At 38.5% G+C, this 23758-nt stretch overlaps 3 protein-coding genes across 4 annotated transcripts; 1 reads left to right on the forward strand and 2 right to left on the reverse strand.

Annotated features, from left to right (window-relative positions):
• Nucleotides 1-674: 674 nt before the first annotated feature.
• On the reverse strand, nt 675-7802 carry LOC111321841 (uncharacterized). 2 transcript variants are annotated; one of them, XM_022924821.2, is made up of 8 exons: nt 7515-7800; nt 7315-7428; nt 5493-5526; nt 5200-5296; nt 4032-4188; nt 3232-3275; nt 3004-3060; nt 675-2205 (listed from the first exon to the last, which is right to left on the reverse strand). In XM_022924821.2, the coding sequence occupies exons 1-8, from the start codon at nt 7756-7758 to the stop codon at nt 2155-2157; spliced, it is 798 nt and encodes a 265-aa protein (XP_022780556.1). In that variant the 5' UTR covers nt 7759-7800; the 3' UTR covers nt 675-2154. The 2 variants fall into 2 exon arrangements, with proteins under 2 accessions (XP_022780556.1, XP_088598258.1); XM_088742132.1 differs by lacking the exon at nt 675-2205 and adding an exon at nt 2292-2411 and having other exon boundaries at nt 7515-7802.
• Nucleotides 7803-8095: 293 nt separating this feature from the next.
• LOC111321784 (septin-2) lies at nt 8096-18279 on the forward strand. Its single transcript, XM_088742131.1, has 13 exons — nt 8096-8252; nt 8402-8437; nt 9631-9721; nt 10655-10741; nt 11411-11534; nt 11996-12130; nt 12835-12952; nt 13402-13503; nt 14406-14502; nt 14818-14869; nt 15026-15142; nt 15882-15972; nt 16351-18279. The coding sequence occupies exons 1-13, from the start codon at nt 8196-8198 to the stop codon at nt 16432-16434; spliced, it is 1191 nt and encodes a 396-aa protein (XP_088598257.1). The 5' UTR covers nt 8096-8195; the 3' UTR covers nt 16435-18279.
• LOC111321803 (von Willebrand factor A domain-containing protein 7) lies at nt 16612-22180 on the reverse strand. Its single transcript, XM_088742129.1, has 4 exons — nt 21848-22180; nt 21132-21641; nt 19814-20584; nt 16612-19282 (listed from the first exon to the last, which is right to left on the reverse strand). Exons 1-4 carry the CDS (start codon nt 22104-22106, stop codon nt 18711-18713), a joined length of 2112 nt encoding a protein of 703 aa, XP_088598255.1. The 5' UTR covers nt 22107-22180; the 3' UTR covers nt 16612-18710.
• Nucleotides 22181-23758: the final 1578 nt, after the last annotated feature.

The following is a 23758-nucleotide window of genomic DNA, read 5'->3' on the forward strand; positions in this document are numbered from 1 at the left end:
AAGAACATTTTGATTGTTTTTCCGCAAATTCGTTAAATCGAGACTTTCGGTAGAACGAAATCTCAATATAACGAACCAATTCCCCCAGTCTGTTGGCACTTCTTTGAATAGAGGTTCCACTGTATGTAATAAATAATATTTCCCCAAGCCCGTTTTCTCGGTCCGCACAGGTTACGGAGCCTCGTATTTTCCGTTCGGATTTATGGCCTGAACGCGGAAAAACACTCGGTCCGTAACTCACTTTATATATTATATGGCTGTGTCTCACAAAGACTGGGAACTACCCAGACCGGTCTAGAAAAAAAAGGTACAAAGAATATAAAAAAATTGGCATATAAGACACAGCCATATAATAAACATCTTGATTAACCAAGCTAGGTCGGTCTGTATGGGAGAATCTTCACCTCGGTCAAGATTCTCCCATACAGACCTCCCGCTCTGTTAATAAGACTAAGTACGTACCTCGAACGTACAATAACTGAGTGAAAAGGGGCTCTTACGTCAGACAACGAACGCCCTCAGTTACATTAATCGTTTGTCATTCAGTAATATGGTAAGGCTGTTCAGAGTGACGACTGTTGACACTAAGGAAGAGTTTGACATGGTTTTCCGAGCCATGGATCTATTGCATGCGTACGTTGCCTACAGAAAAGGAACAGTATTAATAGCGAATGGACACTAACATTCAGAGTGTTTATTGTAGATTCATCAACAATATTTTATCTTCCACACTAAAAAACTTTTCTATCTCCATTCGTTAATTATCAATTTCTTAACGAGAGCTCTGTCTCTCTCTACTAAGAGGTAGAGGAACGACTAATGAGTAACGGGCTTTGAGTCCGATAAAAAGTGCATTAGAAGTCCTGCGTAATTCATCATCTTGATGGATCGAGAATCGTTTGGCAAAGTCGAGTTAAATTTAGAAATAAACAGTGTGCCAGAGTTAATAAGGTCATTTAAAATTAAGTGATTTTCGCCCTAAGGACACTGCTCGGGGGTTACCACTTCGGCAGTGACACATAACTACAAGGACCTTTTCGAACATCAGCCGATGGCGTAAAAGTATATGTCAATGCAGGTGCAACACAGAAATCACATTGAGGTGTGCAGCTCCTCTTGCCGAATATTTTACAGCACAATCTGAAGTGTACTCATTTAAATAAAAAAATTAGAAATAGCGTCGAGGAAGAGATTAGATTCTTTTGTGTCGAGTTGATACGTCATACGTATAGCGAGTCAGCGCTGAAGTCCCTGACCGCTAATTTTATACACCTCAGTGATTAACAAAGAATACTCTCTGATGGCATTAAGATTACTGTTCGCTTATGTATGCTGTATTTTCGTTGTTTTATAAAACATAGAGGGTAAGTTAAGTTACCTCTTTTTACATTAAAGATCACTAAACAAAAGTACTTCCAGAATGTCTGCTTATACTTCAGCCTGCTACCACTACACATATGTCGACCTCGATGGCCCTTGGGAATGGACGCATTCCACTTATGTTAGCCAAATATATTTATAGTGTAAAAGTATGAATTGGTTGATAAGAAATGGGAACTATATCATTAAAACAGAATTCCGAGCCAAAAACTGACAGTGGATGGTTTTTCAACAGAGAAACTGATAATTTACGCTTCTTAACTATTCCATCATAAAGCACTGTGCAGTCGTGGTGCAAATATATACAAACGAGAAGAAAGAGTGTGTGTAAAGTGGATCCTTTTCACTCGCAACACCTTGTAATAAATGGGGCAAGACAGGGATTACCTCGAAAACTAATCCTACACACACTACATTTTAAGATCTCTCCCCAAAGAAAATGATGGCTATTTAGTGTTGGGAGACAGGATATGGACATGGATGTTGGATGTAATTTATGTGCACATGAAATCAAAAGAACAGACGTGAAACACCATTTCTTCCCGTTCTCCGACAGACAACTCGCTAATTTAGACTCCAGTTTGGAGCCAGTTACCAGGTATCAACTACCAACTTTGTACAATGTTGCTGAAAAACAACCTATTATTTCTAAATATAAGTCTTTCTTTATCCTAAAAGATGGCATAACTTAAGTTAGGCGTACTTGTAAATATTTTTAAAATAGTCAAAATTTTGTCATTATTTTCTATAGAAATAGTCTCTACATTTCAGTCTTCAGCTGGGGTCCAGTCCTCCCCCGGGAGGAGTAGCATCAGGTGTGTGCCTCTGAAATTATGAGAAATGAATCAACACAAACAATAAAAAGCTTAATATAAAGCTTGACCTGGTAAAGAACATAAGATAATCACAACCAAAATCAAACATGCTCACGAAATGAGACCATTTAAAGAGAAAGGTGCAAAGGTGGAAAAACTGAGGTTCTGTAACTTACAGTGCAACCAAGAAAACCAAGTAAGATATTTATTATATCCCTGGGTTCAAATAGAAAGAAGAAAGATTGCAACTAAAATGAACTTTTGAATTTAGCAGCCAAACAAAATTGACCAATTACAGTGCATCTGATACCAGTGACTGAAAGGTATAATTGGGATTGTTGTAGCTTTGAAGCTTTCTAGTATAATTATTCAAGAAATCACTGTATGGTATTGGCAGATGCAGCTTTTTTCTCCTTAGCATTTCATCATTATTTGTATCTTGTTACAAAACAGTAACCCTAAAAAATATTGCAATCTTCAAAAAAGCACTACAAAATAATTTCAATGCATTCAATCTAGTGCAGATATGGATATGTTTAGATTTGCCACTTCAATGTCAGCTGACATGATCATAAAGTTTTTTACAAAGTGCGTAAAAATTTCACAGATCATTCAGCTTAACCATCTTTTTTAACTTTCAGTTTAAAGCAAGTTTGTTGTGATGTCTGCTGGAGAAATGACATTAAATGTAGATCCTGACATCATACAAATTCTACTATTTTAAAGGAACACAGTGGAATGTATCAGTAATCCATTCTCCTGAATGCACTTCTTATTATGAGCTGCACTAGATATAAATAGAAAATACCTTTTTCTTTTTCTTTTCCTTCTTTTTCTTTTTGCGTTCACCATCATCATGCTTTTTCTATGAAAAAAGAAACAAAAACAAAATAATTCAAGCATGTTGCAGAAGGAACAAAAAATACATTTTTTTGAATCTTTAAAATTATATCAGTACATACCCACTAAGACAATCTTATTGAATAAAAATGTTTATAAAATCATGAATTACAATAATCTAGTCGTTTGCACGAACCTGTTTCTTGTGTTTTTTGGAATCATGCCCACTCTCAGGTTTATCTATGAACAAAATTCCAGAACAATTTCCATAGTTTTATCATTTTTACACTGACATAAGTTTTCTTATCCCTTCCTGTCCTTCCAACAGTAACTAAAATGAGTTGATTATACAGGTGCTATGATTGAAAGAGAGACATTAGAGAGAGAAAAAATAAAGAACCTTGCAGATCTTCTGCCAGCTTGTCCACAGGGGATATTTGAAGTAAAAACAAACTTTCTCATGCACTGTCTTGCACAGGAATGAGTAATTTTTTTGCAGTTATAATGGAATGAGGGGTGGGTTGGGAAGGAAGGGGAGGGGTGGGTTGGAGGGGAACAAAGGGGAGGGGTGGGTTGGGAGGGGAAGGGAGGGGAGGGTTGGGTGAGAAGCCTCATGACATAAAATTAATGCATGGGCTTAAATTCTATGAGAAAAATGCAAGAGGGCAGGGATCCAGGATTGAAAAACACTCTCAGACTGGTAAATTCAAGTAGAAATTTCAATATTTGGTTATAAAATATTTTACAACGAATAAAGAGGTACAAAAATGCAACTGAAACACTTACTAGGTAAAGACTGAATCTGGAGCACATCCATGAGATTACCTAAGAACCAAAGATTGAGGCCTTCTTGCACTGCACTGGACCCCCAGCCTCTCTCCTTCCCTCTACCCCTTCACTGCCTCCCCCTTCCCTTACTCATTTATATAGCATAAACAATGGATGAAAATGGGTGCCAAGAGGTTAAAAAATAACAAAATAAATAATTTCTATTACCAGTAGAGGAGGATGCTAGCTTTTCTTGCTCTGGACCCATCTGACTGACTGCTTCACCTCCTTCCTTATTTCGCTCATTATCTTGGCTTTTATGCTTCTTGTGTTTGTGTTTTTTCTTCACTGGATGCTGACTCATGAAACGAAACTGCTCTGGAATCTGGAAAATGAAGAACATAATCTCTCAGAAAAGTAAGTTTTGAAACATCCATGATTCTGGGCCAAAGTTCCTGATACAAACTAATTTTTCACTTCACTCTTAAACCACTGCAATGGTGACAATCTTGTACCTCCAAGGAATAGATATAGGATATTACATGGCCACGCAGAGATACAAAATTTCTTTTGCAGTGTTGAAAAATATTGCAGCAAACAAGTGGAATATTTTTCAACATGAGAAGAGAAATTTCCTATCTCCAAGCAGTGACATGTAATATTCTATTTATTATATAAACACCAATGAAATACTATATCAGTTCACATAGCAACAGTGATCTTTTCACCTGCAAAGATAACATGTTCAACACAATATCATGTTTGTATGCAAATACTCAATTGGTATTTCACTGGTGTTTATATAATAATAACAATTATGAAATTTCCAGTTGGGTAACTGAATTGATGTTACTGTCAGTATTATCTTTATGAAGTGCCTGACACCAATTAAATGCCAACCTTATATAAGTGCTTCCAAGGTGTTTAATAGCAGCCGTGGAGTTTAATCAACTTCTTAGCTGATGGTACCTAAATTCTGTTGAGTAGCACTGCTGGAACATGCTGCTGGTTTGATAAATTTTGATTTTATACACATAAATGTTCACGGGAAAACTTTAATCCTTGGAAAAGACCTAGAGACTATTTGTTGCTGCTGGATGAAGTGGGAAATCATGTCATCCTGATTAAGGGTAACAATGAAAAAAAAAACTGATTGAAATAGAGCAAATAACAATCCTTAACATGAAGTTTAAGTTGCCAGATTTGAAATCAACAGCATGAGCATTTCATTGAGAAAATACCATAGTTGCACTTTTGTCCATAAGCTAAAAATGCTGTCCAGGAAAACAAACTACTCTGAGTTAGCAGTTGCTAACAGACTTTGAAGGGAAACTGCTGAGAAAATGGCTTTTGAAGCAGCTTCACATGTTTGTAAACAATATCATTAGACACTTACTGGACCAGGATTTAGGCGAAATCCAGATAAGGAATGCCCAGTTAAAGGAAGGAGCTCCTTTCCACCAATGGGAGGCTTGTCTACCACTGAACGAAGACTATGAAAGAAAATGAAATGTAACAGTTGTAAATTCAAATAATTAAACTTTTATTAATTCCTCTCTAAACAATTCACCATTAGAATTTTTCCTTTACTGACCCAAGGGATGATTCTGGTAACTTTAAAATCAGAACAATTTTTTTGCCAAACAGCTATACTGATGAACAATTAAGAGTGATGGGGAAACAATTTACCTATTTTCTGGTCCTCCTAGTTCATCAAGAACACCTGAGGGACATGAACAAAACAAAGAGCTGTAAATAATTAGCAAGATACATGCTCATCTGTCAGTTATAATTAACAGAGGGTAATTAAATCTTGAAGAGGATTTTATATTACTGTACTTCTTCTAAGTCTTTGCTTCATTTTGCAAGTGGTTACTGTATACACATTAACACAGAATGGCTTCTTTGTAATTGCCTGTCAGACTCAACAACCCACTGAATGGTGAGCTTTGAAACCGTACTTGGTTAGCTCACCTTGTAGAGTGCTGGACTGCCATCCAAGAGATAGAGAGCTCAAGCCCCAGATCAGATTGATACTCAGAGTCTTAAAATAACTGAGGAGAATGTGCTGCCTTTGCTGTGATATTTGCAAATGATTAGACACTCTAGTCTTCTCTAATAAGGATGATAAACCATAGGGCCTATCTCATAAATCTCCTCTGCACTGGTTAGAAGGGGATGGAAAAGAACCCACCTTCTTCTTGCAAAGAGTAAGGAACATAGCTCCTCAAGTTGTGGTCTGGCCTTGTTATTTTGTACAGGCCCCCATTTAAACCAGCTTTGAGCTGAACAGGGCCAGCCCATCTAAATATCACAAATAAATGCATACATACAAAACTACAGATCAAAACACCCAGTATCCAGCTAAACCTGGGTCGCTGAATTGTTTTGTTGGACAAAATACTGAACTCTCATGGTGTCTCACACCTGAGCCATGATATAAATTGATTCAAACCATCTGTTGGGGAAAACCTGACAAAATGCGGAGGGGGGGGGTTTCCTTTCATGGACCGATGGACTGGCATCCAGTCTACGAGGGAGTACTAACTTAATTTTACTGAAACTAAGATGAGCTATAGAGACTCCTACAGAGGTGAGCCTTTTGATCAATGCATGAGATTAGGATAACACCAATGCAAAGGATAAGGTGTCCTGCTACAAATATGCTGATAGCTATCAGACTTCTGTAAATTCTGTAATACTTTTCTTAACAATACAAAATAATTTTTTCTGCAGTTTTGACAGCAATTATATGTGGCTATCATTTTCTCAAATAGATTGACAAGGAATGGAGAAGGGGGCAGTTAGACTCTGTCTTTTTACAGGTTAGTGGCCAGATGCTTAGCAAGATTCAAGGCAGTAGCATTCCAGTCAAATTTTGAACACAGGGGAAAAGGAGAGAGAGAGAGAGGGGGGGTTAATGTGGTTTCTGGAGCATACTTCATCCTTAATGACCCAAACTTGCACAATATCGGTCACCATGACCTCACACTTAATCACAAACACTTTTGTATTGCTTCACAGTAAACTTGTGCATTTTGATGCCCAATTACTGATACACTGGTCCATTTTATCCAGTGGTTGTGAACCGTGAAAAGGGAATGTGACATAGGGTCAAACATGATCAAACAAGAACATCACATATTTTGAAAACAAGAGCACCTGTATAAGAATCTTGTCTGTGTGGACTATTTGATTCTAACAATATTTTCCAGCAACTCTATGTTCAGCTACACTTATAGCTAAGTTCTTTATCCAGTGAAAGTTAATAATTTTCCTCCCTTTTTAAATTATTTTTATGATTCTTAAACTACATAAAGGATGTCGGCATTGTCAATTTCAAGAAGTTTTTATCTTACATATGTTGCCTATCGATACGCAAGTGGTAAATACGTTAGCGCATTTTCAGTTGTATACCATGTTAAATTAGCAAAGTTTTGGTTTAAAATTGCTCGAAATAATTAGAGATACAATTGTACGCACAGCTGTATTATATAAAAGGAAACCTTACCAGGCAAATGGGGTAAGAACGAACTCAATCCTTCCTTTACTTTTTTGCTCTTCTGATACGTCTGGTCAAAGCCATGTTTCACCAAGAGGTTGCTATTTGTTTCTAAAGGGGTCACTGCAAAAGAAACACAGCGGAAAGATCGGTGAACAAGCATCAGGAATGATGCAACTACAAACGGGAAAACAAGTTAGTTAACTCACGAGTATCATCCCGTAACAGATAAAACGGTGACATCTGTGTTGACGGTGTCGGGGTCGAAGTTGTTGAAACCATTGTTGTTCGATAATTTACGCTGGTTGGTTCCGCATAGTTCCCAAACGGCGAAGTTACGCTGAAGTTAGCACCCGTTCTCGAACCGCTTCTCACATTGTTTAAGGCGAGATTTTGAAAGGAGCTTTGTCTTCCCGGGACTAGATGTTGATGTCGAGAATTAAGGCTTTCCATTTGCCCCTTCTCGCCGCCATTAGAAACTTAGTTTCCCGTGAGTCCCTGCTAGAGTTGATTAGAACAACACGCGAGTTTGCCTACGCGAGTCACACGAGATACGCGTGTCATTTTCGCGCGAAATTGATTTCAAATTCCCGCGGTCGAAAAAAAAAGTTATTTCACCCATTACCACATGTTACGGTTAACGAGATATTTCTCTCTCTCTCTTTTTTTTTTTTTTTTCGTAATATTCGTCATTTTTCTGTCGAGAGTGGGTTGTGATACGACCGCAAATATGACCAACCTCTCAACGTCCGGAAGAAACCAGATTCTTTGGAGTCTGGAGACGAAATAAGTCTGTCTATAAAATATTCAATTCGTATTTTGCGCGTTCTTCAACCTTCTATGATTAATTATTCCTTTTAGGTACCTTGAGTATTTCGCTAAGAGGAAGGATGAATTCTAGCATCAGAGCGAATCGTGGGAGCAAAGTCATTTCCGAAGCTCTTAAAGGTATTTATCGGTACATGTACGTTTTGATAATGCCCAACGATGAAATTGTTATCATTGACATCTCCTGATTCGAGTACAAAGTTAAATTCTTCCAAGCTTTGAATTACCTCAGTTTAACTCATACTTTGTTTATAATTTGCAACTTATTGGCCTGCGGACGATGGAAACTTCCCACAAAGAACCGGTAAGATTTGATTTTCTTCTGCTAAACGCCGAAATACGTATCCCGCCTGCTTTTAAATTAAACTACAACTGCTAAAAGGGTCGGACAACACAGCGCGCTCTTCATGTGACGAGTTAAGCCAACAAATACCCCTCCCTTTTACTAACAAATGTAATTAATAATTTAGCATTGTATTTTAAGTGCTCGGAAAACAGAAATGCTTAATTCGTATCTCCGTTCGTGATGTTCAGCCAAATTTATTTTTCTAGCCGGATCGCGTGTTTGTAACACCTTAATTCCAAATAAGATATCATTCACCGGATCAGGATTTTAAACATCTGTTGCTAATTTCTCAGAGTGCGCTAGTTATACCGAGGTTAAATTTATTGGTGTTGTTATTATTGAAATATTCATCTATTTATAACATATCGGTGAATACTCTAAATTAACATAGGGATATAATTTGAATTTTAGATGATCGCTATTCGACAACTTACACTATAACATCCGTTTAGGCGGCAACCACGGTACTTTGCGGTCAAATGTCAATATTTCTAAACTTTTGATCGTTTTGCCGCTTTTTTAAGTCTCTTTTGATCCAACGTCAAGGCTTTATGTCAGATATCCCTTTACAAAGTTAAGACTGAATCATAAGATTAATCTTAAGATCTAGAGCCTTTACAAAAGCTTGAACAATAGTACCTAGAGGCGCCTATATAAGGTACATTTCCGTCTCCTAATTCTGTAGACTAGACTAGACTGGTCAATAAGGTGGTGAGGTTCGTCCCTTAACAGATAACTTGGGCAGGGAGAATGCTTTTTCATATAAATCTCAGTACAAGGATTATGAAACAAAAAGGCTTGTCCTTGTGATCAACAGTATGTCACAGTTTAGACAGGCTGATTTGAGCCAGCTAAACAGACTCAATACGTTCCTTCTCATTCTTTCCTCTCCAAAACAGTAGATGACCGTCTTGTCAACATTTAATTGGGTGTGGCTATGGTGAGCAAATGGGCTGTTGTTTACTGCTATTATGAAAAAGTCAAATTAGAAATGAAAGAGAAAATTTGTCATCTGGTCACCAACTACTAAGTTTTGAATTCATGATTTCGTATTCTAAAAGTAACCCATTTGGAGGCTAGCCACTGCTGTTGGTTCTACAGGCTCAAGATAGAACTTACTTTGCATAAACATGTTTGAGTGTATGTTTCAGGAACCCGGTTATGTTGGATTTGCAAATCTCCCCAACCAAGTTCATCGCAAATCTGTGAAAAAAGGCTTTGAGTTCACTCTTATGGTTGTTGGTGAGCTTTTTCTTATAATTATTTAGTTATCTGATAATTGTATCATAGGAGCCATGTCACAAAGTTGTGAAAATGTTTTGAAAGTCTTTGAACTACAAATGTTTTACATCGGTATTGGTTAATTCCTTTGCCTGAATTTAGAAGGAGTGCATACCTTGCTCTCGTAACAAAATTTGATTTTGTTAGATAGAAATATTAATGGAAGTGGCAATTAGTAACACAACAAACATCTGACCATAACACTTAAACTTATTTGACTGCCTAAAAAGATCTTAGTTGTCATTTCCTGATTGGATATTGTTGTGAAGCATGTAGCCAAGCTGTGAACAGGTTCACCTCAAAGAGAACAAAAATTGCCACAGCAAGTGGGAAGTAAAGCTCATTGAGAGAGATACAGAATTCATGATCCTTCTTTTCCCATTTGGAAAGTTTTGCAGTTCATTTGCTGGCTAGCTACTTTCTCCAGCACTCCTTCAAGGTTTGCCTTTCTTTCATGTCTAGAAAAGGAAACCTTGCTCTCTCTTAATGAGATGCATGACTGTCAGTCATGCACTATAACCAACATGAGGGAGAAAGGGATTCCAATGTGAAAGATATTGTGATGGTTTGGAGGAGTTTTAAACCCAGGCTTCACTCCTAAGATCTTGGTCTTATGATGTTTGTTAGTTCAGGGAATTTATGTTTGGATCAACTAATTATACATAATTGAATATTTTTCCATTCTTATTTTAGCTTCAGTTGCCTGCTTAAACAATTGATATTTTAAGGAGAAATTCTGTCTTGGTCACTCATAGGAGTTAAAGAGTTAGAATATTTTATACTGGATCAGATTGCTGTTGTCCTAGCAATGTCTGACATAAGTAGTCTTGGAATTATTTATCCAACTGTTGGCAAACTTTCCTGATTTTCTGCTCTCTATGCTACACCATTCAGGTGAATCTGGTTTGGGAAAGTCAACCCTTGTGGATAGCTTGTTTTTGACAGACTTGTATGATGATACTGCCATTCCAAGAGTAGTTGGTGAGTTCATGTTATTGTCTTATTCATCCTTTTGATAGAAAAAGGGATGAAGATTTCTAATATTCTAGTTACTCTCTTTAAGTCGTTTATTGGGCCAAATGAAGATACTGCTCTCAAAGCCATGGTTTTTTTTACAACAGGTCACCAATATCCAAACACTAATTTAAAGTAAACAAACACAAGGGAAGAAATTTTAGGCCTTGTCCTCATTCTTGAATTGGGACATGTGGTGGCTTGACAAGTACAGCACTTTATCCTGAGAGGTCTGGATTTGAAACTTGACTAGCTTTTTATTTTGATTTCTTGGGAAAGACACTTTACACCTACCATCCCCCTCTCCATGCAGGAGTTAGAAATGGGTCCCAGTGACACACTCAGCTGTACCTCATAGGCCACTCTTTTGTTCTTTCCAAAATTTTGACGTTATCAGTGATCTTAATTACTGAACAGACCCATTGTAACATCATGTGGAATCTATTTGTTTTACATGATAAAAAAAGCAAAATGCTGTTTGGTAATGTCATACATGCTTCTGTCCTCATATAGATGTACTTATTAAATGGATTGTAATCTTGCATCAATAGCTTTTTATACAGTGCATGTGTGTGGGATTATTTTAGGGTTCACAGATCAGCCAACAAGCAAAGCTGATTAGTTTTTGCTCTATAGATCGTATTCATCAGACAGTTGAAATTGAAACCAACACTGTAGAAATTGAAGAGAAAGGTATCAGGTTGAGACTAACAGTGGTAGATACTCCAGGATTTGCAGATGCCGTAGATAACACTGACTGGTAAGATACTTGTTAAGATGGACAAAGGTAGAAAGGGCTATTTTTAATTTAGCAACAGCTTCATCAGACGAGCCAAAAGTTGCCCACATCACTTTGCTGTGGCATTTTTCCATTTTTAGCGCACTACAGGTCTCCTAAAATTCCTGCTGAATTGCTTGCACAAAAAAATTAACCAAAATTTACCACCACATTCAACAGCATATTCTTTTTGTTAACTCCAATGAGTGATCAAAATGGAATTTCTCCTAACAATATCAATGCAATATCAAGCAGAGAAATTATTAGAATAAAGAAAAAATATCAACTAGGGGATTGTTAGTTGATCAAATACCAAATTTTCTAAACTAACAAGACAAGAATTGTATAGCAGACTGTCAGAAAAAGTGCTAATGAGATCATGGCACTGAAAGGGTTAATAAAACTGACACTGATTATTTGTTGGTTACCTTTTCCCATTTTAGCTGGCAAGCTGTAACAAATTATGTAGATCAACAATATGAAGCATACTTACAAGATGAATCAGGGCTCAATCGCAGACACATAGTGGACAACAGAGTTCATTGCTGCCTGTACTTTATCTGTCCACATGGCCATGGGTAAGTGATATGTAGTCATTCAATTTCAGTGCAGTTAAGGCTCATTAACCCTCAATTGAACCCCTTAGAGTGATTGGCTTCTAATTTGCGACCCTTGAATCAAATGCAAAGGTCATGAGAACATAGCAAATGATCACCAATACAAGGCACTCATGATTATTAAACTAATTCTCCTCATCAGTCGCACAGGAAATGTGTAGAGAAAAGTATAGAGAACATGCATACTGATGGTAGGGTGTAAGGGCCGTTCATTGTTAATAAGAGTTGACTTCACTGGGATACCTGTTTTGACAGGAACATCACAAAATCTCAGAGTCAGGGATGTGTTACCTCTGTCAGTGATTTGGACACTGTGACGATGACAGCTTCCTCATCAAATTTCCATATGCTGAGGGTTTCAATAACAAAGGCTGATAGTTTCTAAAGAAACTGTTTTGGGCTTCGTCGGTGGGGTAACGAAATAATTTGGATAATTATATCAACAAAGTTGAAATGGTAAATTGGCCACCATAACGATTACAAAAGCTGACGTTTCAAGCGTTAGCCCCTTCGTCGGTTTCAATAATAGCTGGTTACTGTGGGTTTCTTGCTGCCTTTAAGACCTAACTACTACCAACCGGTTGCCTGCAAGCAGGCTCTTGTGTTTGGGTGTCACCTTTAGCCTTTTTTAAATTCACTAACCAATGATTTCTTTTTTGATGTAGGTTAAAGCCGATAGACATTGCTTTCATGAAGACACTGCATACCAAAGTTAACATTGTTCCAGTTATTGCAAAGGCTGATTGTTTGACGAAGTTTGAAGTACAGCGACTAAAAAGAAAGGTCAGTGGTGTGAACTTTTATGTTATGATAATTGTTCCACACCCATCTTGCACAACTCAGCAAACAAATGAGACGATCAATCTGTTTTGGCATCTTCAATGAGGAAACAAAGACACCCTGAGGGCTTGATAAAAGCTCCAGGGTGGGAGGGTAAAGAAAGAACTGGAATGACCTAGTGGACAAAACAAATTTATCACATGAGAACCAAACATATTTCATCAGCAAGCCAGCATAGAGGCCTGTGGCTAATTAAGTTTTTCTTTAGGAACAATGAAAGAAATGTCTTTTATATATGGTAAGGAATAGTTCCCGACTGACTGAAAAGGGAATAAATTAATTGCAAATGAGATTGTCAATTGTGAATTATAGACCAGAGCTGAATGAAAAGGTCTCTTGAATCTCAAATTTAGTCGCAATTTATTCATTTGAATGTTTTTTTCTTCTGGTAGATTTTAGAGGAGATTGATGACAATGGTATTAAAATTTACACTTTCCCTGAATGTGATAGTGAAGATGATGAAGAATTTGTTCAAATCAACCAAGAACTCAAGGTCAGTGCAAATATGTGTTAATGAAGTACAATTCTACTCAAAAGCAAGTTGACAGTCTCAACCTCGAAACTCGATCCTTGAAACTATGGAGAATTGAGGGACTCAGTCAACGTACTTTTGAGTGGTATTGAAAGCTATTACTCAAAGCATTTATGTCCGTACTGACCACTACTGCAAGTGCCCTATAATTTCTTTGAAGCAACTAGGAGTGCTTCTTTTCCTCTTTGACAAGATTTAATTGTCTTCCCAGCAAGTCAAGTCACTAAGTAATTGTAACGCAATTCAGTCTACGGACTGCCATGTTCGATATTCTAATAAACTATCTATCTTTCTCACCCTAACTGTTTGCTGGTCCTTTTGTTTACACCTGGTCAGGACAGGGTCCTGCTAAAGGAAAGTTCCATTTCTAAAAACACATCAAAACAGCATCATCCATGCATGGCTTAAAAGCAGGGTTCAGTTCTTCAAAGTGCGAGTAATGTTATCAAGCAGATGAGTGTTTGCAGAACGCGCTGCGCTATTCGTGCGGTAGAGATTTATTTAGTGGATGGCGTTACCATCCACCCTCGAACAGTAGGGGCCAGCTCTTTGATAACTCCTCTTATACTAAAGTGTGGCGTTAAGTGCATCACTCAAAGTGGGCTATAAATTGTAATTAGAAAAATTAAGGCCACCATGCCCAGGCGATGAACGAGAGAATGGCAAAAATATGTTTCACCAAACTACCCGAAAAAAAAAAAAAAAAAAACAGAATTTGCGGTATTTCTAATACGATCTTCTATGCAAAACGTCGCAGTGTTTCAGGGACTGATCTTTTAAAACAGATATTCAGAGAAGGACCAAAAAACATGCATTATGCAGGGAAGAGTAAAGCTCTGATGTAATTGAATTTTTTACTGCAGGGTAGCATTCCTTTCGCTGTGATTGGTAGCAACAGCGTAACAGACGTGAGAGGAAAACAAGTTCGAGTTAGGCAATATCCTTGGGGAATGGCAGAAGGTATTTATTATAACTAAAGCGCGGTGATTCCGTTTCACTGGGACCAACTCTGGGACATGAAAATTTGGCAATAATAGGAGGGTGGTTCAAGATAAACGAGAGGACAAAAATGAATGTCTTTGAATTCCTACGGATGCAAGGACTGAATTGATTGATTGTTAATTTATCACAGATTGGTGCTGTTTCGGTACAATGAAGCAAATCCAGAGAGAGACGTCTTGAAGTGTTGTTTAAAATTGTGTGTCGTATGATAACAAAGAGGATTGTTTACAATTTCTTCTTGTTGGTGGTTCTAATTCATGTCTTAATTTGCAGTCGAAAACCCCGAACATTGTGACTTCATAAAGCTCAGAAACATGCTTATAAGGTAAGTCGTTTGCTTCCACAACATCACACTACTTCACTGACTTGTCATCGTACTTCTTAACAACTTTTTTAGCGGAAGTTTTGTGAAATTTACAAACGATACAGCTCCACTGGGTAAACACAATGTTTGACCATCTGTGTTTAATGGTTTTCGTAGGACACATATGCAGGACTTGAAAGATGTCACACAAGAGGTTCATTACGAAAACTACAGGGCAGAAAGACTCTCTAGTCAGGGAGAACCTTCCAGTCCACGAAAAACAATAGAGGGAATGTAAGTTTGTCACTTCCCTTTAATAACGCATGCGTATTTCACCGGATCTCTCTCCTTTCCGTCGAAGAAAACGAGGAAAAAAAATAACGAAAATGATGAAATGGAATAAAGGAGGGATGAGAAAGTGGTCGAATAAAGCACCATTAGATGGGAGAAACGACCCAAAATTTTTAGAAGAAGGATTAGTTTTAGTAGAAGAGCATTGCTTTGAAAGAGAGTCATTGCTGAACTTTTTTTGTCAAACTTAAGCAACATGCTAAGGATGTCAAAGTAGGAATTTGAAATATTAACGAAGGTATCTATAATCCAGTGTGGCGCAGGACTACATAGTCTATAGGCGATATGATTCATTGTTTTATTATGATGAGCGTATTTACAGGGCATTTCCAACGGTTAAGTGGTTGTTCATTGGAAGTATGCAGTGAGAATTGTGGTGCATTGATTTTATAGCGAGGAAGTTATTACTCCCCCTGGAAAATAGGAGAGAACCGCATCCACGATGAAATAACAATTTACTGCCTTTTAGAGCTCTTTGCATGATGGAGACGCCTTCATTGTAATATACGTGCGCTTTTTTTTTTTCTTTTGCGCTAATGAGGCGGAGAATTGAGCGTAGCAAGGGTGCGCAGGGTTATACTAAGGAAAGATATTGGAATTAAGGAAATAACATAAAGAATGATCCGTTCTTCTTTTCAACACGCACACAAAAGCCTAATTCGGATACGGCTTTTCTTTGTAGGAAACGAAAAAGTGGTAATTTCGAATTGGATGACGTGGATACAGCTGAAATCTCAGAGAAGGACCGAATGTTGAGGGAAAAAGAAGCAGAGGTATTCAATATGATTGGATTCGTAATAGATGTGCTCAGTACACTTTTGAAATAATGACACTGACAACGAACAGGGCGCGCCACTTTGCTGAACATACGCACCTGCTGTTACTTCTGGACAAGGCAACCACTGGGGCGTGGCCTGGGGCCCAGGAGTGCCTATAACCCCCTCCCCCCACACTCACATACACACCCTTTTGTGACAAATTTGTTAGGAAGATAAAGTACCGGACATAAGCCCCTACCCCCCTCTCCAAAGGCCAGAAAGACCCTTGAGTAAGACGGCACCTTTGTAGGAAATTCCACTAAACGTTTTTTATTGTACAGTTGTGACTTTTAGTTTGTTTGTTCAGTGTTGATTGAATGTTTGTTTTTCCAGTTGAGGCGAATGCAGGAGATGATAGCTAACATGCAGAAACAGATGGCGAAACAAAAAGGACCTGGGCTCGACGAAAAGTTCTGAATATGCAAAGATGTACATGAAGTTCTGTAAACTTATAGTGTCTCTGACACTCTCTGCCTGTTTAGTTCTTATCTATCGCACTTGTATGATAATTATGTTCTCACACAGCCGTCTGAAGCTCCTCATTTGAGCGTTGTGTTTTCACGTAAGCTTCTCTTGGAGAGTATTGCGTGATGGGCTAAATAACGTGACTACCAAGTAACGTAATAGGAAAAAACGAATAGTTCTATGTGATATAGAAGAATAACTAAGTTGTTGGGTTTGAAATCATAAGCCGATTGGCAGGCGTGTTGTGCGACATGTCATGCAACAACCCAATGGAGAATACCAATTCTTTTTCTCAATTAACCACGGTTAGATTAATTTTCCATGTTAATTCAAGCCATAATAATGACCCGTTGCGAAATGTGCAGTCTTTTAGATTGTGTTATATTTATTAATGTGTTTCCGTCACATTTGCAACCTCGTGTTTTGAAAGTGATAATCTAACCCATCCCTCCAAGACCTATTCCAACCTTATACTATTTACTTTACTTTTTGTGTGTGTTCAGAGTTTATCTGGTTAAGAAAAGCAAACAACATGACGATAAAATAATGGTTCGAATTATTCCGTTTCCACAAAAAGCGACCAAACGTATCAAGACACTTCTGTCTTTTAATAGACCAGAATCATACTTACTGATATAGCTGTTGAATATGGCCTACGAATTTAGGGATTGCGTTCACGAAGAAATTCATGTATGTTAGGCAAAAAATACAGCATACTTTAAATTACTGTGCAGTGATTTTCAACTGAGTCATGAAATTGGAGGTCGAAGTATTTACAAGAAAGTAGAATCTGTAGCTGGGTTCGTCTTGGGCTTACTAAGTAAGAGGAAGACACAAATGGAATTATTAGGTCAATCTTAGCAAATCTTGTGTGGAAATGACTTGTAATTGTTAAAATATTTTTTGCATAGGGTGGAAAGGGGAGGCAGTCACCATTGTATAACTTATGCCAAAGGAGGCCCGTGAACCAGTTTGTTACCGAAGATCTATCGGCGGCAGAACCACGCCCTGCAATTTAATGATGACCAGCTCGATTTTGAAACAATTTTAGTGGCATCCCGGTTTTAATAACATTATCTTCCTGGCTTTTCCAAAGTGTAAAAATGTATAAGTAAATAGAGCGATGAGTTTTGTCAAATATGATATCGTTTGGCACACCTAGACAACACTAACACGCCTAATTTATGTGAGACACTTTGACTCCAGGTGAAGCGTGGAAAACAAGATTTGTAATAGAGTTGTAAACCAAAAGTCATCAAATCACGGGCTAGTTGAGGAAGGTGGTGTTGTTGCCAATTTTTTTCCCTGCAGGGCAGTGAGAGTGATGAACACTGTGTTAAAACAGTTAGGATATCGTCCTTCGATTGAAGCTACTAAGTTTTTCAAGTTTTCCTCTGACAAGATCGGGATGCGGGATGTTTCTCCTGAAAAATCGAACGGGATAAACATATAGACGTTTATCCGAAAAAGCACTTTGACCTTTGCGATTAGGTTGGCGTGCAGTTTTGCTGTGCACTTTCGGTTTTTCATACTTATCATTTGTCTGGTTCCACCAGTAGTACAACTGACCTAAATATCCCTCTCATGGGGAAATCCTCGCAAACGGTTCTATTCACTGGTGCGATTTCATTTCACTCTTTCACTAGAAAGCGTATTGTTTCTAAGGCTGTAGTGGTGATAATTCTTTTGCTGAATGCGCTAAAAGTATTTCTCAGGTCAATGAATATTTAATGTTTGCTCTTAATTATTGTTTGGAGCTTCTAACAATGAAAATGAACAAATTTTTTTCGTTAGTAATTTTATTCTCAGTCAAGTGGCATCCATTTAATAAAATCTATATCTCGTGCTTGTGTAACTAAATGCGTCATAGTCCTGATACGAAAACAATATCAACGTGACACGAAAAACGAGAATTTTAAGCTTCAGTGGATTACTCGTTTAGGACAAAAATTCAAAGCACTAAACTCGTCATAAAATCCATTCTTACGATCTTTCCACTAAGGATAATTCATAAAAAAAAATGTATTTAATTTTTTTGTAGCCAGAGAAATCAAAACCTTATGTCCGCTCACTGTGTTGACCCTTGGCAAGTCTTAGTGAACTTTAAAGACAAGCTAGCTAGTTTACAAAGGAAAACTGGTTACTACTAAAGATTCTTCAATCCATAAAAATTAGCACAGCAAGATTGAAAAGTTCGTAATATTTCACCGTCCGGTGTGGTTAAGGAGTTAAACCGCCATCAAGCTAACAACAGAGCTAACCCTCGTTTTGGACGTCTCTCCCGTGGCGGTTACCATTACGGTATCAACAGATCCACGAGTAGCAGTGGCTTTTGCTGTGAACCAGGTGTAGAAGAAACCAATCCGGTTCTGAAAGACACGTCTCGAGGACAGCGATACCGAAGAGTTGAACGTCGTCGAATCTTTTACTTCGAACTGGAAATTCTCGGTTGAGCCTGTGTTGTAAGCAACGAATATCACCAGTCCTCTTCCACTGATTGGTACCGTGAAGTCCTCGCTAGAATACAAAACCCTGAGCAGGACACGACTTGGCTGGACAAGAGCCTTGGAGTTACGCTCAAAGTCGAAACCTCTCTTGGTCTGGCCTCTCAGTTTCAATTTAAAGGGGATTGTGGGAGTAGAGAAAGAAGCCGAGAAATGGGCACCACTTTTCCCCGGCAGGGAATGAACATCTGTCGTGTTTAGAACTTCGTTGTCTCCGTTCAGAATTTCAAGTTGTAATGATTCTCCATTGATCTTATTTGCAGTACTTACAGTCAAAATGATGTGAGCGGGTTTACCTGTGCACGTATAAAGCCATGAAACAACAAGGGTTAATTATTACCATTTACTGTTTGATCGTGTAGTATGATAATTCGACTCATTTGGTTAAGGTAGTCCTAAGAAGGACTGTTGCCGCCAAGGTTGTCGAAACGTCAGTCACTTCCACCGACAACAGTCCTTATCAGGACCCTCACACAAACGATCAGACCACGCGATCAAATTTTACCCCGTGTCAAACCGTTTACTGTATCCTTTGTTATCCGACAATCATATTGAGTTTGCATTACTTAAATTGATACAGCTTCAACAAGCTCAAAGACAACAACTGCCGTTGTTACATTATGATCATGATTTGAGAAACGATTAGCTTTTTGCTTTTTAACAAGCAGTCACTAATTCTTTGAAAAGCCGAAGAGTACGCGTCCAAGGCGCGATTCCTTTGCGAGGTGTTTACGACGATACAATATACGAAAGATCGTCATCTTCTGGAAATATGAAAAAATAAAGAAAATAGGAAAGAAAAGATAGTTAACTTGATGCATACTCACCAATAAGAGGATGGGGAATAGGAAGGGGACTTCTCGCGTTACGAGGAAGAACGAAGACAAAGTCGAAGTCTAAATTTGTCGCACTCGACCCTTTCACTACATACGAGTGTTTTCCTGCACCAGATGATACCAATAGCTTCCAAATTCCTGGTTTGGGGTGATCCACCATAAATATCACGCCTTTTGCCAAGTCAGTTCTTCCCTCAGTGCTGACAGGAACAGACAGTGGATCTTGTAAGTTGATCGTTTGTCCACGATTTTGGGTTGTGACAGAAATAATGACCCTGTTCATGGAATCATCAATGGGAATTTTGTAAACTGTGAAAGGACTTCTCTTCTTTCTTAGAATTCCAGTACTGCTGCTACCTACACAGGTTGTTTCACCAAGAAGATTCTTGGAGATTTTCTTTATCTTTGAAAAATCAGATCCAGTTTTTGGAAGTTCAAACACCTGACCGCAGGTGGCTTTTGCAAGATCCTCATACGGTTTATACTTACTGAAACCACACAGTCCTGTGGTAAAGAAGTAAACACTTGACGTCGTTGCCTTAGCAAAAGCTTTTGCCGTTTTGAGTTCAAGTGGATCTTTTGCCGTGGCATCAGTGAAGACGTAAAGAGGTGAACCTTGTTTAATTCCGCTATTGAGGGCATCTTTTATTCCCCTGAAGGCCAGCTCTGGACAATCTCCCCCTCCATCCGGTGTTAGACTTTCGACTGCTGCTATAAAGTCGTTTCCTTTCCCAACTGGCATTTTGGTTATTGGTCCGGTTCCTAAATTCGAAAAAGAAAAAACACCAACAACAATAACCATAAAAAAACTGAAAAAGGAATCCAAAGTCTATAAATAAATTATTGACGTTTCCAACTTTCCGGCTTTCTATCGCACTAGCGTAATTGGGTGTATATGTGATGGTGCGTGTGCGTGTACTCGTGCGTCAGTGTGCGTGTGTGTGTGTGTGTGTGTGTGTGTGTGTGTGCATGTGTGTGTGTGTGTGTGTGTGTGTGTGTGTGTGTGTGTATGTGCGTGTGAGTAGAGTGGAATCCCGATTTCTCGAACCTCCAGGGGAAACGCAAATTGGTTCGAGAAATCGGGAGTTCGAGAAATCGGGGGTGAAATTACAAGTGAAGCAAATCCAAGGGAAACAAGGTTTGGTTCGAGATATCGGGAGGCTCGAGAAACCGAGGGTTCGAGAAACCGGGATTCCACTGTATATGTATGTCTGAATAGATTTTCGAAGTATTTTTTCTGTACGTGATAATTTTAACGTCAGTATTTCATTGATATCTCAGCATCTAATAAAAGGAGTTATTTCCTTACCCGGGTCGCTAAAAGGCGAGAGCACATAGTCTATATCTATGTTTGGCCTCGTAGTGTTGATAATATACTTTGCGATGGCTTTAGCGGCCTTAATTTCGGTCGCCATGCTTCCAGTGACATCAATAGCGAACGCCAAAGTTACTTCTTCATTTACGGCCATCAGCTTATCGAACTTTTTTGGACCAACTTCTCTCAAAATGGTGTTCATGTATTCCTTAACTGCAGATGGGCAATCAGGGCACCGCTTTCGTCTCGATGATCCGCGACGGTGCGGAGTTGTTTCATTGCTTTTCTCAATCACCATTGTTGTGTACAAGCCGTGACCAAGAAATTGCGGCATTAGTCGCGAGTTTCCCTGTTCGTGTGCTAACTTGATGTAATCTGTTATCTTTCTCAACCTAGCAGGGGAATGGTTGTAATAGATCTTCATGGCCTGAGCGTCGTAAACGGATTTTTCAATTTGATCCACAGTTTTCAGGAAGGAATTTGAAGGTTCTCTCGGTTTTGTTCCTGCAAACAAGAAAACGAACACAGTGAAAATATATATAGGGTACAAGAAAAATGGAAGAATATAATAACGACAAAATCTGCGGATGTCTCACCAACACCAGGAAACTTCTTGTTACGAAAGTGACCTCAATTAAAAAACCTGAACCGTTAGGGTCAAAATACCCTATTTCATTTTTGAGTTACAAATTAAAGTGGTCACACAATACCTCCAGGTCTCGAGGACCCAGACGAGTACGACATTAACACGTTTCTGATTTCATCCAGTGAATCAGTGTGGTAGTTTTGAGTAGAAGCGTTGTTCAACAAGGAGAGAACCAACACCAAACAGAAAAGGAGTTCTTGTCTTCGATAGTGAAAAACGACTGCATATAGATTCGCTGTCTTCATCTTTACACGGGGATTATCTATTACTTCTGTTTTGTTAAAGTCTTTGCCGTTGTATTTAAGGACTACTTCACGTGTCATTGAGATAATCTGATCCCTAAATATCGACGTTGTGTATTCTTAGATGATCTACTTCCCGTAATCAATCGCATTTAGTCACGAACATCTCTCAGCTGTCGGTTACCTGGTTACGTTACATCGGAACCACACGGTGATGATGCGGGATTGATTCTTACTTGCAAATATGAATTGATCAATGGCCAAAAGTAGGGATTGGGAAGCAAATAAAGAGACTATAGAGGTAAAGGAATCCGAAAAATTAAATCCTGTTTGCTTTATCTGACGGCCTAGCTAACGAAAGGAATCTTTCCGTAAAAATCGACAAAGGAGTTGCTCAGGGAGACAGGAATAATTTGAACAAAATCCTTTTTGGCTGTCGGCTTTCGCAGAACTTCCGCACACGCTGGTTCAGCGAATTCGACGGAACTCGCCTACATCAGAAAGAAATTCCGCACACGCTGGTTCTACAGACTTGAACTGTATAGTTTCGGTTAACTCGACTTTATTCTTCACACAGCATTACACGTTTTGTTCTACGATCTATCTCAATCCCATCCGCTATACTAAGAATTGCAAAAATGCTACGTTTTATTAGCTACAGATCTATACACCCAGTTACGTAAGTCCGGGATGGTAAGATAATTTAAGCTAACTTGACAAAGTTCCAGTTTTTTTTTTACACATATATTCTTCAATGATTCGTGGCCACTAATTTCTTGTTACATCAGTTTGCTTGATAATCATAGTGTTAATCTATGCATGCAGTTTTATTAGCGACTATTTGATTAAATACATCGTTGTGTGTGACTTCCTTCGACATTCTACAAATCAAAGTTAGCGACACGAAATAATAGCTTACTCACTCAACTACTAAATATACCGAAACAAGAAACTTTATTATGAGCACGTGCAAACTTTCCACGACAGTCGTCAATTGATCATATCCAAACTTTCACGCTCTGCCTGAGAAGCTGAATGGCCATCGAAAGAAATCGAGAAGGATTGTCTTGTAACAGAGAAACAAGAACAATCTCAAAGGTCGTCGCTCAAAAGACAAGCTGTAGACCACGGACTACGGACTATACGGACTGGACATAAAAACATGGACCATGCAGACAATTACATGAAATGCAGACTAGGCAACACTTATAAGATAAAAGTCAGGCAGAGGTTTTGGGGGGCTGACATTATTCGTCGTCATGAAGAGTATCGGAGTCAATATTTCTTAATTTTAAAAGGGTTGCTTTCTCAATATTCCCTAAAATTAGCGTATCTGGAGGAAATTGTAGAGATCTTCGTTCGCGTGATCGCAACTTGTCGCGTTAAAGCAAGTTGCTTAATCCGGCTAAACGTAACTGCTGGTTGCGTTTTATCGTGATAATAATATTGTACAATTGTACAACTACGGTGCAAATAGAGACAGTAACGTCGACGTATGACCAGAAAAAGGGTTTGATTAGGAATCAAACAAATAAAGAGAACAAATTGATCACTCAGAATGTTTACATTAAGTGAACAAATTGTTGAGGACGCTGAACCCTTCAGCGAATTCGACGGAACTCTGCCCAGCTACAGGAACAATTTTAACAACATCCTTCTCAACTAGAACTGATCTTGTACTTTTCGTACCTTTTTGATGAGCTAGATGGCCACAGTAGCTGAAGGAACAAAAT

Source organism: Stylophora pistillata, chromosome 13 (assembly GCF_964205215.1).
Source record: "Stylophora pistillata chromosome 13, jaStyPist1.2, whole genome shotgun sequence".
NCBI lineage: Eukaryota > Metazoa > Cnidaria > Anthozoa > Scleractinia > Pocilloporidae > Stylophora > Stylophora pistillata.

What these genes read in the sequence shown, in the direction of transcription:
- LOC111321841 (XM_088742132.1), bottom strand. Translation starts at nt 7,758, where the DNA reads ATGGAAAGCCTTAATTCTCGACATCAACATCTAGTCCCGGGAAGACAA. An exon ending in GTTCTTACCCCATTTGCCTG is followed by an intron (nt 5,527 to 7,314) that starts GTAAGGTTTCCT and finishes CATGTCCCTCAG; the next exon opens with GTGTTCTTGATGAACTAGGA. An exon ending in GCTAGCATCCTCCTCTACTG is followed by an intron (nt 3,276 to 4,031) that starts GTAATAGAAATT and finishes TTTTGTTCATAG; the next exon opens with ATAAACCTGAGAGTGGGCAT.
- LOC111321784 (XM_088742131.1), top strand. Translation starts at nt 8,196, where the DNA reads ATGAATTCTAGCATCAGAGCGAATCGTGGGAGCAAAGTCATTTCCGAA. An exon ending in TGCCATTCCAAGAGTAGTTG is followed by an intron (nt 10,742 to 11,410) that starts GTGAGTTCATGT and finishes TTTGCTCTATAG; the next exon opens with ATCGTATTCATCAGACAGTT. An exon ending in CTCAGAAACATGCTTATAAG is followed by an intron (nt 14,870 to 15,025) that starts GTAAGTCGTTTG and finishes TGGTTTTCGTAG; the next exon opens with GACACATATGCAGGACTTGA.
- LOC111321803 (XM_088742129.1), bottom strand. Translation starts at nt 22,106, where the DNA reads ATGACACGTGAAGTAGTCCTTAAATACAACGGCAAAGACTTTAACAAA. An exon ending in TGGGTCCTCGAGACCTGGAG is followed by an intron (nt 21,642 to 21,847) that starts GTATTGTGTGAC and finishes TCTTGTTTGCAG; the next exon opens with GAACAAAACCGAGAGAACCT. An exon ending in CTCGCCTTTTAGCGACCCGG is followed by an intron (nt 20,585 to 21,131) that starts GTAAGGAAATAA and finishes TTTCGAATTTAG; the next exon opens with GAACCGGACCAATAACCAAA.